The sequence below is a fragment of the Falco naumanni genome, chromosome 9 (genome assembly GCF_017639655.2).
Source record: "Falco naumanni isolate bFalNau1 chromosome 9, bFalNau1.pat, whole genome shotgun sequence".
NCBI lineage: Eukaryota > Metazoa > Chordata > Aves > Falconiformes > Falconidae > Falco > Falco naumanni.
This window is the reverse complement of record NC_054062.1, coordinates 23,952,435-23,971,505: the sequence shown is the minus strand read 5'-3', so window position 1 is coordinate 23,971,505 and position 19,071 is coordinate 23,952,435. Positions and strand designations below refer to the sequence as shown.

General features: G+C 42.5%; 1 protein-coding gene across 5 annotated transcripts in view; it reads right to left on the bottom strand.

The window, feature by feature from the left end:
- SLF2 (SMC5-SMC6 complex localization factor 2) overlaps positions 1 to 6,949 on the bottom strand; it is a 30,471-nt gene extending 23,522 nt beyond the window's left edge. For 4 of the 5 annotated variants that reach the window (XM_040605638.1, XM_040605640.1, XM_040605639.1 and 1 more), the window contains exons 1-3: positions 6,617 to 6,949; positions 1,708 to 1,751; positions 553 to 1,256 (exon numbers count right to left, since the gene is read on the bottom strand). In XM_040605638.1, coding sequence (XP_040461572.1) covers positions 553 to 1,256; positions 1,708 to 1,751; positions 6,617 to 6,924 — 1,056 coding nt within the window. In that variant the 5' untranslated portion in view covers positions 6,925 to 6,949. The remainder of the gene's footprint in view (positions 1 to 552; positions 1,257 to 1,707; positions 1,752 to 6,616) is intronic. The other variant, XM_040605642.1, reaches the window with a different exon arrangement.
- Between the last annotated feature and the right edge of the window lie 12,122 nt (positions 6,950 to 19,071).

Sequence of the window (19,071 nt, the reverse complement as noted above, 5' to 3'; positions counted from 1 at the left end):
ACATGATCATCCTTGCAAGTAACCAGCAACCTTTTAAAGGGCTTTCTTGGTTGTACAAAAGTGAATGTAATTCAACCTGTAATGAAATACTACATACTTACTAGGACCACTCCCACCTCTATCTAAATACTGTGGCTCAAATGCGTAAATCTGAACTTCTACTAATTGCAACTTCTAACTAGCAGAAATTTGCCAGGTTGTTCCCTACACCACATTGTAAGAAAACACAAGGTCATAAGACATTTAAGATAAAAATATTCTTTTCTACACAATACAATTTAAAGCTTCATCGCATTTCCACGCTTGCATCTATCTCAGAATATCTCCTCTGCTTCTAAACCAGGATTTCTCATTTATTGTAAAATAGTTAAGAACCAGATTACCCAAGCATGATCTAAAATTTACAAAGGAATAGCAAAAGAGGATACATTTTCGTTACACCTGAAAAAGGCAGCACCAAGAATTTCATCCTACATTGAAACAGAAAAAAACCCCAAAACACATGTGCAATGGGTCATTGATTTCCACCTTTAATGATCCTTTTAAACACACCTGATGTGATACACTTGTTCCTGAGAATGGCTTTACAGGGTGTGGCTTAGATTGTTTCATTATATGTTTCTTCCGCTTCCTTTCTCTGTGGAGAGTTTCCAGTGACAACCTACATTCAGAGTCAGTTGGAGTGCAGGACAATTGCGTGGGAAGACCTGGGTTTTGGCAGGGAGATACGTTGTTCACGGTGCCATTATTTCTAGCACAGGCTTTTAGAGTATCAGCTTCTGAAACCCATTTGTCAGAGTCTGAACTACTGTCTTCTAGATCCATACAGTCAGTTTTCTGTTCCCAACTATTTCCACAAGACAATGGTACTCTTGTTACACCCAGACACTTCTTATTTCTTCCCTCTTCAGACTTGATAGTTTTATCCTTTTTGGCTAAGAAACAGTTGTGAGACCCTGCAGTAATAAGGAGTCTTTGAATCACAACTTTTGGGTATAATGAATCCAGTGCTTTGCATGCTCTGTCATTCTCTAAAATGTTTACGCTGTCCTTTTCCTCCTTTACTCTCCGAAAGGCATCTATCACAGAACCTGTGTTTGGTGTTTGGTCTGGCATCTTTTTTCTTCTGACCTTCTTTGAAGAAGATATTTTCTTTTCAAAACGTTCAGTGCATAAAACTGACAGTCCAATTCCTGCATCTTTTACATTTCCTCTGTCTGGTGAACACAGCACAATACTGTCTTTATGGCCAAGGTCTAAGAAAGAAAAATAAAGACCAATTATTCACAACCACAATACTGGACCCATGGACACACCCTTAATAGACTGTATTACTTGATATCTTCTCTCTCACACACACACTCCAAAATTAATTTATTTAATCATTTAGTTTTGCTAGTGCCATGCCATTTATTTCATATAAAAGAATTGTACAATCTATGCTACAGCTTCAGTGGTTATAAAAATATAACTTAAGCATGAGACAGTAATTTTAAATATTAATTACATCACTATTTCAATAAATTAATTTTAATAGGAAGTTATTTCAGTTAGATTCTTATAAAAAAAATTACATGTGTGCATTTTGACATATTTAGTAAGCTATACTCATTATGCTGCTGCTCCAATTTGGAAAGAGATTGGACTATACTTCTGCACACTTATATAAGTAAAATTAATTTAAATATCTTCATTTAAAATATTTACCTTGGTTTAAAACTGGTTTGAAGAACTCTGCAGTGGTCTGCTTTCTGAAGGGAAAACATAACTTTATCTTTTCAAATGAACAATACCTAAATGCCCATACAGTAAATATTCATAAAATGCTGTAATTTATTTCTACATATTTTGTTTTAACGTCAGCAGCTCTTATTTCCGATCGCTCACTGATAGATCAAAGAAAGCACTATCATCCTCATTGCCTTCCAGCTTTCACTCTGCTTGGCTAGTGAAGCCAACCAACCTGTCAAGTTTCTTCACTCAAACTGTTTCCCTTATCATCCTAGTAAGTCTTAACCATCCTTCCAGCTTAAACTATGCTTTTTTAAATGGAACTGACCTCACCTGTATTCAGTATCCTAGATGAGACCTTAACAGTACCTTACGTGATACTGTTAATAACCTCCCCATCTCCACTATCAACACTTGGAGCTGGTAACTCCTACTGTAATTTTTTTTTCCCCAAAGTGTTACAGTGGTAAGCAGCTGGCCTTATCATTATCAATACCACAGTGACCAAACTCTCTTCAATGGATTATTAATTGCAGTTAGGTCTAACCACAAAGTTCCATCTGCAAGTTGTAAGGTTCAACTAATCCTGTAACTTTCTTGTTGTTCTCCAGAACTCTTTGTGTACTTCTGCTGCTTTTTTTCACACATTTGGTGCCAGGATGGGATGGTGTCATGGTTTAATCCCAGCCAGCAACTACATACCACACACCCACTCACTCACTCCCCTGCTCCCCTCCAGTGGGATGGGGATGCAAATCAGGGGTGGGGGTAAAACTTGAGGGCCCAGATAAGAACAATGTAATAATTTAATAATAACAACAACAATAATAATAATGCAAAGGAGAGGGAAGAGGAGAGAATAAAATCCAAAGGGAAGGAAAAAAACCCAAAACCAGTACATAATACAATTGCTTACCACCCGCTGACCAATGCCAGGGCAGTCCCTGAGCAGCGATCGGCAGCCCCTGGCCAACTCTCCCCAGTTTATATACTCAGCATGATGTCCTATGATATGGAATATCTCTTTGGTTAGTTTGGGTCAGCTGTCCTGGCTACGTCCCCTCCCAGTTTCTTATGCCACTCCAGTTTTTTCACTGGCAGGAGCTGAGAGATTGAAAAGTCCTTAACTTAGTATAAACATTACTTAGCAACAACTAAAAACATCGGTGTGTTATCAACATTATTCCCCTACTAAATCCAAAATACAGCACTGCATCAGCTACTAAGAAGAAAATTAACTCTATCCCAGCCAAAACTAGGACAGATGCAAATTCTGATCTGCACTATTACCAGACTTCTCAGTAGGAACTTGTACCAGCACTGCCCCTTAACAAAACAGACATCAGTGGCCTCCCTCCGTGCACACACTATGGGCATCTTCTGGCTTCCAACAGAAACAGCAGTCTACAACCATCTTATTTTAACACATACAAAGCTAATTAACAGCTTTAAATAAGAGGTATCTTCTCTGGCAATAATAAGTGGGACATAAAAATACCAAGGCATTTCTCTGAGAAAATGCCACTTCTAAAAATGGGCAGATTGTCCAAGTAATATACAACTTGGACATTAAAATACACCAAGAACTACGAACTTGCTATCTTCACCTTCTCCCACATAGCAAGTATGTGGCTTCAGGGCTGTATTTATTCCTGTTTTGGAAGTGCCTCTTCAAGTTCCAACAAGATATTGGAGTGAGAAAGCAGTAATACAGATTTGTTTACAACCTTCTTCTGTCTTCTGTAATCTTTCTGTGCCTTCCAGTGCAAAGCTGTATCGTTACTGTCTGCGTAACGGTGATTACGAAGGCAAAACTTACTTATCGCAGTTTCTAAGCCAACATATTCAAGCATCCATACAAGACTGTACTTTCACAGACTCTAACTATTTCTGAAGTTCAGACCAGAAGAACCCACTGTTCACTTGCTCAAACTAAACTTGGATTTAATTTTGAATGTTTCCCTAAGCTTGTTACTTTCACATTTTCTGACATGGCTTCTGCATTTTTAGCATCTACACATATAAAAAGCTGTTTATAATGCAGTGACATTTCTTTAATCCGGTTACCGACAAATAATAATGTATGAGAATACTGTAACTCAGTGAAAAGCCAACTGCGTAAAACTGTCTTTCGGGCTAACAAACAAGGCAGAAAAATTACTTGTCAAGGACTACTTGCCTCCAACCTGTCCCAGCTTAGTTTGACATAGGCCAAAATACATCCATTCTTCCCACACGCAGAAGCAACAGGGTCCCCAAATTTCAGTTCAACAGAAGAATCAAAAGGCTAAATTGTAAGTTTATCTGTTGATGGTTTAGTCTTTCTGCCCTAGACTACCTCTCACTCTTGACACCCTGACCTCACCTTCCCACAGCAAGGCGCTCTCTGCCTTGCATTCCTTGATGCTTGCTTGTGACTGCTCTCCCAGCTGCAAAATCATCCCATACCCACAGCTTTCTGCACTGCCTATCTTTTCAAAACCCTTCTATTTTCCTCACTAAGCAACTGTACTTCTTCCTTCTAGGCTGAAGTCCCATCTGCAAAGCAACCACTGTTGGCAGTCCAAATCTCATCTTCAGCTACCTCTCAGATTCCCATCTGCACTTGAATCTTGAAGGCAAAACAAAACCAAAGTCTTCTGCTCATGTTCTTCCTTCTTTCCACAGCCTTTCCAGATTTCAAATGACTGCTTATCTCCCTCCCACACCCACTATCTCATTGTTTTATCTTGTTGCTGTTTTATTCTAAATGCAAGAGCTTTGTAATGAAATTATTGTTTGTTCCATAATTACACAAAGCCTTGCACATAACTGAAATAATGGAGGCACTGCTGCTAAAAAAAAAAAAAAAAAAAAGCCCTTTTTTTTTCCTCCCGGGAATAAAAGTTTAACTTCAATGGAGAGTGATTTGTCTTACACTATTTATTTTGAAGTGCTTAGCCATTAACATTTTCTACTTCACAGTTGTAATTCTGCTTTTTGGAAGTGCAAGGGATAGGAACTGTCCAACTAAAACAAAAGAATAATTTCTCAAGTGCTGTATCGTATCTCCGACAAGTAAGTGTACTAGAATTTTCAAACAAAAACAAAGGGTGGGGGAAAAAAGAAAGCATACCATACAGTATAAGGAGGAACATGAGAAAGTAGTGGGCTTTTCAACCTGCTTATCATACATATTAAAGTACAAAACTCCCATGTGATTGTCCTATGTGAACAGGACCACAACTGTTCACAAATGAATCAAACGAGAATTTCCACTATTGTTTTAATAAGAGGTCAAATAATCATCCCTAAAAGAATGAAGAACTGATGAAGCATCAATAATTACTGGTTTTCACTCTTTTTACACAAAATGTATCTTTGTTGACAAAACATACATTCAGCAAAACATATTTATCACCGCTAAAAATTATTCCACCATTTTTTGTGAAATCTCATCTTAACTCAGACACCAGGAAGACCGCTCAAAAAATCAAAAAAGGCTAAACCCAGAAATACATCATCTCACTTGACAAAAGAAAAAAAGCTACACATCCAGGAGATGCACCTAACAGATCTTCCAGTTCTTTCAAAATTAAGGGCACAACCTGCAACGGAAGAAGGGAGGAAATTCTTTACTTGTTTGAGAAAGAGAAACCCCTGAGTACTTTTTAAAAGTGACTAGTGTTTAGTCATACCAGTTGTTATCTCTGACTGGATAAAAACTATACTTTTAAAAATCTATGATGGAAACACTTGTAATAGCTCAAAGAAAGCAAAGCCACGCAACCTAGGAGTAAACTACAAAATGTTACTGCATCTTTGACAAAATGAAGCATCTTGAAAAGCACTGTAAAAATTCAAAACAAACAACAAAACCCAGAACAGAAAGTCACACCTAAAACCTCACTAGGTCTTTTAGATGTCTGCAGCAAAACCGAAACACAAAATAGTTTCACTTTGGGCAAGAAGCAACACAGAAGAGGAACTGAAATTCCACCTTCTTCCTTTCTTTCAAATATCAGTGCTATCAAAAAAGAGGATCCCCTGAAACGAACAAAGTAAGGTGCTGATAATGGCATAAGAAAATTACGACTTGCTTCATACTGCAAGAAACAAAACTTATTTAACTCAGCAGCCCCTACAAAACCTCATGGAGTCTCTGGCAGAATTCAGATTTCTAGTTACTAGACAGGCTCACCATATCTAAACTCTGTCACCGACTGCCACTGCCTCATTGGAGACTTTGCTCTCCAGCACCGTTAGCAGCACAGTTCACAGCTGGAACAGGCCTGAAAGCCGAACCAGTGACAACTTAAGTTCTCTCTTTAGAGCTGAGCTGCTGAAGCCTGCCTAGCTCTACAGGTAGACTTGCTAACAAACAGCGAGACATAAGATGGGAGGACGTGTGGGTACACATGGGAAAACTCATGAATCTGAATGTTCTGCTGAGGGTGCCAGTCAGTACTTAACTAGACACTTTCTTCAGTTCTTTACATGCCATCAGATTGCCTGGCTATCGCACCCCTTTCGCCTGAGCCAGCCAACTACCATCACCGTAGGAAAGCAACGGCTAGCGCCTCAGGGCTGGGACCCCCAGGGGCGCCAGTGCAGGTGCAGCTGGCACCCCGCCGTGTTCCCTGATGCTCTCCCATCTGCCCGCCGTGCCCAGGGCTGAGAGGCCAGAGCTGGGAACAGCACCGTGAGGCCCCCGCAGCCACCGGCCACCCGCAGAGCAGCCCCCCGACCCGGGCGCAGCGCGGGGCAAGCCACGCCGGGAGCGCCCCTCTGCCCCGGGAGACACAGTGCGTGCCGGGAGGCGAGGGGCGCCCCGCCGGCCAGCGACGGGACATGGCAGCGGCCGCAGCCACCTCCCACGCCCACGTCCGCCCCTCCCCGCCCGTACCTGAAGCCCCGGGCTGCTTCTGTAGCTGCGGCCGTCGGCGTAAAATGGCGTCGGGACCTAGTGACGGGCGGGCTCGGCAACGGCACGCCCACGCCGAGCGGCCGGGTCATGACGTGAGTTGCTCGGTTGACCCTGGGCGGCGGCGGAGAACGGAGACACCGACCGCTGCCGGCACCATAGGACAGGCCGCTGGCCGGAGCGACCCTCGTCCCAGGGGCAGTGGGCAGGAGGCGGTGGAGATAGATTTTATTCTGCTCGGTCACTGATTGGCTGAGCGCCCGAAGGAGTAGCGCTTCCCGTTGGTTCATTGCGGCCAGGGGCGGGACGGGAAGACGGCGCGCGGTTGCGATTGGCTGCGGAGCGAGGAGGCTGCCGGGGCGTCCTCCCGCGCCGGAGGAGGAAGGGCTGTTTGGCGCCTCGCTCCCGCGCCACCCACCCCATTCCCGCTCGCTGATTGGCGCGCGCGGAGCGGGCCCCACCCCGGCTCGAGCGCGAGGCGTCGCCCAGTTCCGGCCCCTGGCAGCAGCGGGGTGCCCAGCGCGCGCGGCTGGCAGCCTCCCCGCGGGGCGGCAGGTCCTGTGAGGGAAGGGCCGGGGGCAGCCGCGGAGCTGCAGCCTACGGGCATTGTGCTGCGTCTGTGAGAAGGTCCGGGCTGCACATCCACCCCCGTGGGTGCTTGACAGAGTTGTGGCTGTTGGGGAAGCTAAAAAGCTGGGAAGGGAGTAACTTTTTATGAATTCACCCACGTTGCCACCAAAACGGCATGCAGGTCTGTGCCCTCCCAGCCACAGCCTGCTGTATGAGCTTTGCTCTATACCTTACTCTACACCCCACCTCACCCTTAAAAATGCATCCTTTGTGTGATTGCCCTATGTGCTCCACACTTTAAATATTTATATATTTAAAAACCTGGACTAGACAACCTGAAGAACCAGATTTGCAAGCTTAAGAGAACCCCAGTATCTGTAATGTTTGTGAAAATTTACATAATTAGCCTCCAGCAGTACCAAAACATCTCCACAGTTGTTGCTGTAACAGTTAAAGGCAGGCACAGGGCAGCTGAAGCTAGTTCTTGCCCTCAGTCTGCAAAAGTAAGATAACCTCCAGGGCACTGTTGGGTTATTGGGACAGTTTGTGCTGAAATCTGTTTGGCTGGGTTTTGGTGGGGTTTTTGTTTGAGGTTTTGTTCCGCACTTTGCCCAAGAGTGGAATAACCAAGGCCATTCTTTTCCTTTTTTCTTCAATCCAGAAACAGCAGGAGATGGTTCAGTCTAATCAAAGGGAGTGACCCATGTGACGGTCTCTTTCAGTACCCTACCAGTAAGCTGGCTCAGGGAAAGTCCGCAAAACAGAAGTAACAGTAATGCAAAACTGAAAGCACAAGTCAAAATAAGAAACTGATTTTTGAGCATCTGAAGTGTCCCAGCATGCCACATACTCTACTCCATATCCACACCCTTTCAGCCTGCCCCATCCCTCAGTCTGTTTTTCAAAAGCCTTCATCCATGTAATTTATGTCTTAAACCCAACCTCAAAAAACACCAAAACATTGGCTGCTACCACATCACGTACCTTTGCCTCCTTCGTGCTTTAACCCATCCTACACACATTCTGTCTTCATCTCCAAGCTCTCTGCCTCCAGGACCATCTATAACTATCGAGTTTGTAAGAAACCTACCAGGAAGGCATCCCACTGTTTGACAGCACACTTCAAGACCCACCATACACAACAGTAAATCAATCCACATTTATGCTTCCTGTAACATCCTTGAGCAGCAAATGAAGAGCAGTTGGACTTGCTGTCATATAGATTTTCTTGAAAAGACAATAGTGTATTTGAATTGCTGCCTAATAAATCATTAAAGCAAAGTTTCATACCCAGTGTTAGCCAGGATTTCCAGAAATATTTTATGTCACATTGAAGAGGCAGATGAAATGAAAGAAATATAAACATTTGCTTTACCTTTCAGGTTAATACTTTAATACTGCAAAACTGCAGTCGACCTCGAGGCATTTTTACAGTTACATTACCTGCAGACATAAACAGTTAGAAAAAAGACAAGGCTGTCAGGTACAGAATGCATTAGTAAGTTTGCAGAAAATGCAGACACCAAGCAGCTTCAACAGAAAGCCCAGGTCCAGCGTTAGTGATGGCAAGGTGAAGCTGTTTATCATAAGGAGCAGACAGCAAGGATACAAGTAATGACTTGGCTTATTAAAACCTGCTTATGGCAACTAAGTAATGACTTGGCTTATAATAACCTGCTTATGGCAAGTGTCTGAAATACAGTCACTGCAGAAGGTATGGAACTGCAGCACTGAGCACGGCAGGGCAAGTAAAGAAAAGGTTTAACAGCTGTAATAGTATCAGCTTGTTTGTTTAGCTGGAGTTTTTTCCCCCCAAGCAGGAGATCTGTGTATACACACATTCTGTTTAAAATAATACATGCCCTACAGCAGGCCCTAATTTCAAATAAATAGGCAACAGCAGTCATTAGGCACACAAGTATAGCTTTCAGTAAGTAATCATAATAAACTACTTTTTAAACTTATTTTAGAGTAACTTATCACCATAGATATTAATTATTACCAAGAAAGAGGGAAACTTACTTTCCCTAACCATTTGGGAGTACTTCACTGCTTACAATTCCCTTGCTACAAATTAAGCAAAAGTTAGCAGACACCTTCAGAGAAGTTGGAAAATCATTTGCCTCCTGCCCAAACCCGTGCTATTGATTTTCATTTCTGTTAATCCTTCCCATCATGCAGTCTGAACACCCACAACTAACCAGAAACTTTGAAAAAGTGCAAATGATAGTTTTACAAGTAGACCTGGAAGTATAGTTGGAGTATTGTGCAAGTCATTCTTTGCTATTTATTTCATCTGTTCCTTAAGTGCCTTCCGGAATGACTCATACTTTTATTTTCAAGCAAAAGCAGGAAGTTTCCCAAAGAGGCAAGGCTGTAAGTATCCACAGGGAAACGAGTTGCCTGCAGCGCAGCTACATCATGATGAAGAACTATGATTTGGCCACAGCCCATCAACATCTGAACCTCAGTCACACCCATGTGATCTTTATTAAAATATTTTAATGTAGATGTTCTAAATACAGTTAAATGTCCTGAATCTGCAAGGGCAAATATGCTTTTGTCAAAGAAACAGAGGTGGCAAAATCAAAGCACCATTTCTGGTATGTGAAGAAGTTGCCTTTAGGTTTTGAAAGCATAGCTGGACTTTAGGATTGTCCAATTTTCATTTGAATACATTAGTACTTTCAGACTTTCTTCTAGAAAACCACCCATCACCACATAATTACCATACTTTAACACTAGAAGCTATTTCTGAAGTCTTCAAATGGTAGCTGAAATCATACTATAAAAAAACCCACATCAGATTCCCGAACAGTTTTTGTTTGCTTTCAATTTCAGGAGCCACAGAGATACTTAACACCTCAGATTTACCTGTAGAAAAGGAGAACGGTTGTTCCTTCCCCCGGTAGATCCCTCACCCAATGGATTCTGTGGAGACATCTGCTCCCCTAGCAGAAGAAACCTTTTTAGCCACACATTCCAGCTTCCATCCCTCCTAAAAACTGCTGCCACCACCACCTGCGTTAGGCTCTTCCGCATTGTGGCAAAGGAGCCACCAGAGTGGCCACGCATGGCCGATGCACAGCGAGCCAGCAGATCACTTGTTGGAGAAGTATGTTTAGGTATATGGGCCATCAGACATTCACAGCCATGAGGCCACCCTCAGCAGTCAGAACAGACTATAATTTCTGTTCACCCATAACTCAAACTTCCTCTTCAAACAAGCTGTGAAAAGAATAGTTTTCCAGGGGGTGATTTGCAGCCCTGATCTGAACGAAGGGGGAAGCTCTGTGTTGCCAAGTCTAGTAGCATATGACGTGCAGGGCATTGCACATGGATGGCCATTTTAAGCCACGAACCTGCATCCATTCTATAACATGACTGTTTCAAAGCTCCATATGAAATACTTACCCTAACCGCAATCTTTGAAATGCTGGGGACCTCATTAACGTGTGTGTTCATTTCCACCTTGTTTTAATATGCCTGACCTCACCAAAGGGATAAAGTGTAAGTCATTAAAAATCATTGACCTTGTGCTACCTCAAGGGAATCAGAGTGAAAAAGAGGAGACAGTTACCTGAGGTGGCAAAGGACCATCAAACTCTCCTAGAACATTAAGTACAAGAACAGAACAAGCAGTGAGGCTGCAAAGGGAAGATTTCTCTAAGGAACCACAGGGAAGTGACAGGTAAGGGCAAAGACAGGTATTGTCATAAGTCCTCTTCCCTTGGAGTTGTAAATTGCCTTCTGCGTGACCCGGGATCAAATTTGTGGAGAAACAGGTCAACCAATATTTATTACAGTATGTTTTATTAAACTGTTATAGTAGACTTCTTAATAACAGGCAACTATCCAGACAGATGCACATGCAATCCCGTAATCTTTGTCAGCATATAGCCACCACCCCCTTCTTAGATGTGGCCTGAATTATATGACCTGTTGTTGATTGTGTGTGTGCTGGTGGCCTGGTGTAGTATGACCTGGGATCCAGTAAAACCTCTTGGCTCTGGAGCTGACCTGATCCAGGGATACTTCTCACACTGCCTCTCAGCATGTATTTTTCCTCTCTTCGGCCTCCTGTTTCCTGGTAACTATTTCTCCATCAGTACACATCTAGATGTACCTACAGAGTCTGTTCAAACTCAGGCAGGGGTTTTGAGACTCACGTGCTCCGGGTGCACTGTAGGCTGTGTCCTGCCAGGGACAGCACAGGCAGCTCTCTCCCACCAACCACTATGAACACAGTTGGTCACGGTTTGCAGCACAAATTCCCAAATCAGTCTCCAAACTTGGATCTTCCAGAACACTGCTTACCCACAAAGCTCAGGCTGCTACCACTCCAGAGATGCATTTCCTTTATTTCAGTAGCAGGAATCACTACGTTGTCTGTTGGCAATACAATGATGTGCTTTGTGGGGAGCTCAACTCTCCTGCACCTCAAACCCAAAGATTCTCATCCATCATTGTCCATTATAGACATTTAAGTAATTCCATATACATTATATGATGTATTTTTCTGCTTGCAGTTGTCTTCTACCACACCTTTTCCCCCCATCATTTTCATTCTGCAGGCATTAATCTTGCTTTCAAGCTATGTATCTAATGCTTAGCTACTAGCAGTTCATGCCACATATTCCAGTGCTACATTCAGACACTATCATGTACTACTACAGGTGGTTTTGGACAGTGTTATGTCTGACAGCTGCAGATACTTGCACATTAATCTGTTACTCAGGTGCTTATTAGTCATGCTTTCACGTTTCCCCTTATTTCAACTAAACAGCTATAATAATGAGGTTTCCTATCCTTCACAGCATTGCTTTGGTTTACCCATACAATAGCAGAGGGAGGCACTGGAAGCAAAGACAAGCTCTGTCTCAGCGTCCAATTATATATCACTTTATGTGGCACATATGAGGAAAGATAGGAAGTAATAGAAAACAGGTGACAGACTTGAATGCATATATGGCAAGGAATGACTAAAGACAGGAAACATTTAGAAAATTCTCATTGTTTTTCCTGGGAGAACGCAGAGAAAAGTTGTGAAGCTGGTGGAAGAGGTAAAACTCACACTCATGTAGAAGTGTTCTAATACAGGCAGCCATTACTCTTTGCACTGCAAATGTAAAGGGAACTGTTGAGTGCTATGCCATTGGTTTTTATTTTGTTTGGTTGGGTTTTGTTTGGTTTTTGGTTTTTCTTTAAGTAGAAAAACTCTTATTCATGAAAACAGAATGTTTTCTTTAGGCTTAGGCTGACTTCCTTGACTGAAGCGTATACCTAAGCATATAGCTAGAAGCATAGTTGCAGCTCACATGAACATGTCTGAGCTACGTACTTCTTTTGCAGGCACCTCCAGACCCAGCTTCCTGGCTGTGCCTGCCTCAGCTGCTCTTTGTTCCCTTCACCACCAATTTGCTGTGTGGTTTCAGCACAACCGCAAATTATAGTACAGTTCAGATACAGACATTCTCTGGCATTTTCAGTTTCCTTTTCTTCCATCCTTCTGGAGAACCTCGCCCCACTAATTCCCAGATGTTATCAAATCAGATGCTCAGCAAGATCCCCACTAAGCATTCCAGGAAAAAATGTATACCTCCTGTACCAAGCAAACACTGATATCCTGACGTGCAACTCACAGAGCAGAAGACTGCACTTTCATTTAGGTGAACCTCTGGAGAGAATATTTATGGTACCAGTTTCAACTACAATAATAGTTTCATCAATGCAGAGGTTTTGTATCTCAAGATTGTGAGCTATTTCCTCTTCTTTCAGAGCCTACTTCACCCAAGGAACTGGCTGTAGGGCAAGGCCTCAAGGACAAGAGTCTGAGCACTGTTAGCCTGATGAATGGAGACGTGTTAGAACTTGTAGGGCATAAGCCCTGGGAACAAAGGAACGACTTAACAGCAGACTCTTGAGCCATAGCGGTTGAGATGACAACCAGATGGACAAAGAGGGATATACAGCAGGACAAAGAGGGACATACAGCAAAATAAGGGAACGATAGTGCTGATGAGGAACTTTGTTAATCACGAAAGTCAAGTAGGAAAAAAACCCCTAATCTTAGAATAGAGATTGTTGCTAAGAAAAGATAGACTAATCAGTACCTATTGTTTAAATGATGATCCTTAGAAGATAACCAATCTTAAGCATGTAGTTCACTTAAGATTTAACCAATCAGTGTGTAACATGTAAAGGTAGAAACTTCTATAAAGGTAAAAGAATCACTAATAAATCGACATCTTGCTTGCATCAAGCTACATCCCGTCTCTTCATTCGCCGCAAATGGCATCTCTAGCCAGGACCTCAACTAGCACACTAGTTCCCTTTTTTGACTGGACAAAAAGCTGGCGGCATTGACACATCAGTGCAAAGGGACACATTGTGCAGAAAGTATCATCTGCCACGGCTCTGCATACCTTCATTCTACTACATTAATATACATTTACTAGTCACTACATAGCTTGCTTACACCTTTAACACACAGTAATAGTTTTCCTGACACGCGTACCCATTCCCACAATCATTTTCATGGAAAACTTCAATCTAGGTCAGTTAAGTTCCACCTGTTCTACTTCTCCTATACCCTACCATTTAATTATCCAAGCCTTTCAAAGTTGTGAGTGCCAAGACTCTCCAACTTCATAGGCAAGGCCTGTATAACCACATACACAAAATTCCTTTGTCATGACCACTAGAAATAGCCTGGTTTACAGCTTAAGTAAATTAAAAATGGAAATAGCCTTCACCCATGGCTTCTTCAGCAGACATCTATTATATTAATATTTACCAAAGCCAATTCCTGTCCTTGCTGATCCCTTTCTATGGAGGCTGTCTCCTGGAGAAGAACAGTGCTATATTCTTGGCAAACATCCTATTAATCACTGGTATTGTTTCTGCAAACATTAATCAGTCTTGACACAAAGGTCAAACAAAACAAAAATAAGCATGAGGCAACCCACTTCTAGCAGTCAGCGAAAAGGGTTTGCCTTTGGCAATGTATCAAAGTTTCTCTGGCTTTTTCTCCACAACTTGAACACATTGCTTTCAGCATAACATGCTACAGAAATTTTAGTTGGTAGCTTCAGTTAGCTAACCAAGTTGCCAGACCTCTCTCCTCTTTCACTTACATGTTATGCTGTGACCAAACTCTTAGAAAAAATATCTCTTTTGCAAAGATTGAAGGAATCCCTGCATCAGCTTCCCATATCTTTCTTTGCCAATTAAGAGATCTAATGAAGTTGGGGGCTGCTTAACCTTCAAAATAATTAATTGGGAAATGCCTGCTGGGACAGGAGAATAAGAGTCACAGCCTCCATCAGAAGTAAGCAGAGACAGGACATTTGACGTCCAGCCAAATGAGCAAGCACTGTTAGATTTCAAAACCAAGCCAGTAAAACCCCTTACACTGCCTTACTACTATTATTAAGTTCCAAACCTATGAGTGAACAAGTGGAGGCTGATATATAAAAAGTGGCCAGTACTAGCAAATCTTTTTTAAAGGACTTTTTCTTTAGTAATCAGCTAAGTCTGCAGGACCAGCCATTTCACCTAGAAGCTGGAAACCACAGTTGTCACTTTAGTGAGGAAAAAGCCTAGTGGATGACATCATCACGGCTTGGTGAGAGGAACAGGTATTGAGTAAAGAAGAAAAGAGTTAGACATTAATAGTAAAAGAGGTCAAGCCAACAAATTAACCAGATGGGCTGTTGAGATCTGTGCTGGTAACAAGGAAGTGTTGTGGGGTTGTTTTATTTCTGTTGCTGGTATCACAAATATGCCTGGAATACCAGCTGGCTTTCAAAAACCAAACATAATTACTCTAGTAGAATGATTCGTTAAGGAAACTTAGCAAACTGTTGGCAAAGCCAACATCAGTTTAGCACTACAGCTTGCATTTGTGTTAATCCAAAGTCCCTCCGTTTTATGACAAATGCCAGGGTGGCAGAAAGCTTTGTGGGCAACCTGTGAAGGGACTGCTTCCTCCTACACCAGTTCTAACAGTCATGTCACCTACAAAATGCTACAGATCACAATACACCACCACCATCTACCTGTTCCAGGAAGGCTGGTGTTCACATAGAAATGCAAAGACTTGTAGGACCAATACTAGTGTGGATTATGAAGGAAGGCACCAGCAAAACCTAGGGCTAGAAGGAGTAAGGGCTAGAAGAACAGCTTGCATTGACAACCAAGAACGTTATCAACAGTGATCAGACCAAAATATTGACAGATGAGGTGGTTACATCATGAAGCCTGTGCTCTGATAAGGCCACAGCAGAAACAACTCACCAGGAGACCTGTGCTCAGATAACAGGAGGATGGTGACAAGGTTGTGTCACCTTGTATACACCATTGCTTTCTGCTGTCCTAACAGGAAGGCAAACTGGCCAGAAGGATACTCAAAATAAGACAAAGACAATGGGCAGCCACCTTGTCTAAGACTTACAGAGAAAGAAGAAAGATCCTTAGGGAAAAAAAATTAACTGGAATAACATTCTGACTTGAGGGAATAAAAGACCTTCCAAAAATTGGTTCAAACCAGTTCAAACTATATTTAGCATGATCGAGAGGAACCTAAAAGACAGAGCAAAGATTTGACACCTAACATCTCATCCTTAGTGTTACACAAGTGATCCTTGGGAGCTTTGACAAGTCTTGGAACCCATGGGTGTAAAAATGTGAGTGAAATATATGATGAGTGAGCAAAATAAGTGTTTTTTTTTTTTTTAACTAAACTCCTTTCTTAAAGATTAACATTAAATCTCATTACATAAATTTTTCAGGTTTTTTTTACAGGCATAGGACAGTGAGTGCAGCATACACCTCATCTTCCTGGAGTCTTGTACATTTTTCTACACCCTCCCAGTCTAGCACTCCAGCGAGCTCCCTCACACTGGCCCATATCAGATAGCTGAGATGAGTCATAAGCTTTTTCTTGTTTCTAAAGCCAAATCACTGCTAGAAATGCACAAAACTGGGCAGCATACAGGGTTATCTAGAACAATTTCCACCTAAGAAATACCAGATATTGGTATAGCACACCACTAATTGCTATCCTCTGAATTCCCTGAGTGATTCACAGCTTTCCTAAAGAACAAAGTGCAAACCTGTGTACAGCACTCCCATGGCAGCCCCACACAGAACAAAAATATCTATCCCTTTATCTGCAGGATAATCCTGCTCATACAGGAGGAGGGATTTTTTTTTCCTCCCCCCTCACATATAGCTGCAATTTGCTATAACCTGCAGATAATTTCTGGCAGAGCTGTGGCTGAACAGTCTTTCTCCAGGTGAGAGTCTTGCAGCTTATTACTTTAACCCACTGCAATCCTTTGCACCATCCCTTATTGCTTTCCTGAGACTGCTTCTCAAAATAACTTCTTAACTCCAGTTCTGTTCTCCAGTGCTCACCATCTCTCCCAAATTCACAACTGTTTAGCAAACATACTCCACAAAGTAAGTATACCTTTTTTGCCATTATATGGACTCTGAATGAAAACATGGAATGCCCTTGGACACCAGACAGGATCCTGTAAAACTTTAGCCAATAAATCCTTCTCTTCTAGAAACAAGCCCTTAGTAACTCACCCAAGTACAAGTGAGCACAATATAGATACAGATGGGCAGGAACCAGTGCAATTAAGCAAAAACCGCTCACATCAGTTTTGCAGTCTGCATGAGAAGACATACAGGTACCTAAACATACATGGTACCTGCTCACATAGGCAGATATACCTTGCCAAATTCTGTTCTGCAGGGCTATGTTCTTAGGGGTTTCTAAGCTTGGTAGTTTGAAAGTGGTTTCAGTGTACTTATGGTAGTTGGAGTCACACTTTATAGCATTTATGTGTAAATACACTTCTAGTGACCAAGTCACAGAGTAATCGGGCAGCTAAATGCAATGCAGCATTCAAAGAAGTCTGTCTGCTTTTTGCAAGTGTTAGATACCTGCAGGCACAGCAAAAACTAAAGCCAAACAGTGGAAGAGTATATGCACACTTAAGTCTCAGGTGACACCTATCAGAGACAGGATTTGGAAGAAATATGGAGGCAGCTGCCTCCATACAAACACTTAGCAAACAGAATATGTGCCCAGAACTGCTTCTAGCACTTTCTGCTAGAAATGTTGTATTCAGTAGGCAGCAAAATAAAAAATACCCCAGAACTCTGATACAAGCCAAGTATGCCTGGAGTAGCTGAAGTAACGAAGCCTCACTTCCTTTATCATTGTAATTGTTGTCCCTAGTTCCTTCCAAACTCTTATGTTTCACCCTCCCGTTGGGCAGGATGCAGCATGTGCTTGAGTCAATTGTGTGCTGATGAGCAACTGCAGACGTGTGGTTGCAACTGAACATACACATATCCACCAGGGAATTAGAGATCACTGTGACAGGAGGGCTTAGACTGACAAGGCATACCAACTTTAAGGTTTAAAAGAACATTACTATATTATCATTCATTGACAACACTCCCCATGCCGGTAATTCTCACGCTAGTGAGCATCACTACATGTTAGTTCTTAAATGCAGAATCATAGAATGGGTTGGAAGGGACCCTTGAAGATCACCTAGTCCAAGCCCCAGTGATGATCCACATGATTAGCATATATTCAGATCAGTCACTCCTTTATCCCAAGTTAGCTGCAAGCATGCAGTACCGTGGAGCTGACACTGCAGTCAGTACTGGCAGCTAGGACCTGCGATGGGCTGTCATAGGTGTTTCCAGGCCCCAGAGCTCTTCAACGAGGACAGTCAAAACTGAAGCAGGCACCCTCCTTCTTGCCCAGTGCAAACTGGAGATCTTACCCATCCAAACCTGTTGAATTTCTAGCTAGTGGCCAGCCCTTGGTCTCTGCCTCGGGACAGAGTGGCACAAGGCTCCCAGAAAAGGGAGGTTACTCTGGCACATGCTCTTGTCACAACCCTACGGGGGTTTATTCCCCTCTCCCATTTGCTAAGCAGCTTCTTCCTTTCTTAAGGCAAAAGCAATCTTTTCCCAGCTCTCAAGGTTCCATTTTGTCAATCAATGATGAATAAGTTGCTCGTGGTTCTCTCTGCTTTCAACCCTGCCTGTATTTTCAAAGCCTTTGCTGTTATCTCATGCTTAAAGCAGGAATCATAACAAAGAGCACCTAGTCCCAAGCTCTGCTTCACACAGGCAGTTCTCATAGCAAGCTAACTAGCCAACACCAGGGCCTTGCACCACCTTCTGTCTGGGTTGAAAACAAAGCAATATTGAAGTTTTAGCGTGCTTCTCTTACGACTGCAGCAGCAGTTGGGCAGCTGGCTGCAGTTCTGCCTCCTGGTGCTCCAGGACTTCAGGAGAATTGCCAATGGTCTTGCAAGAAGTCATTTCTCCACAAGGACCTTTAGGTATGTTATCTCAGGAAATTAAAAACAAAAATCAATTTTTCTTGGAACAATTCTTCACCTGCTTCTCTTTACTATTCAATTCCTACATTTAGTATCCCCAGCTTGGCTAAAGAGAGATAATTGGTGTGGTGTCATATATTCACATACACACACATCACAACCCCTTCATGTTTTCATCACTCTGGGCACTACTGAAACAGGCTGCCTCTACTACAGCATCCTACTTCCAACCAAACCTGGTTCTGTCTAGTTTCAGAGTTACACTTGAGACCCACCCTGGGACACCCATAGGCCTTTTTCTCGGTAGCTTATCTGCCACTTAATGATGAACTGTTGACTCTCATCAACACAAACAGTCTGTACTGATCCACAGGTCAAACCCTGAGCTAAGACAAACCGGTGCAGTTTCAAAATAAACCTTGGGAAGTATGAGTGACCTAAACCCCATGTTGTCATTTTAATCCTTAGAAGCTCCATTTCTAAGTA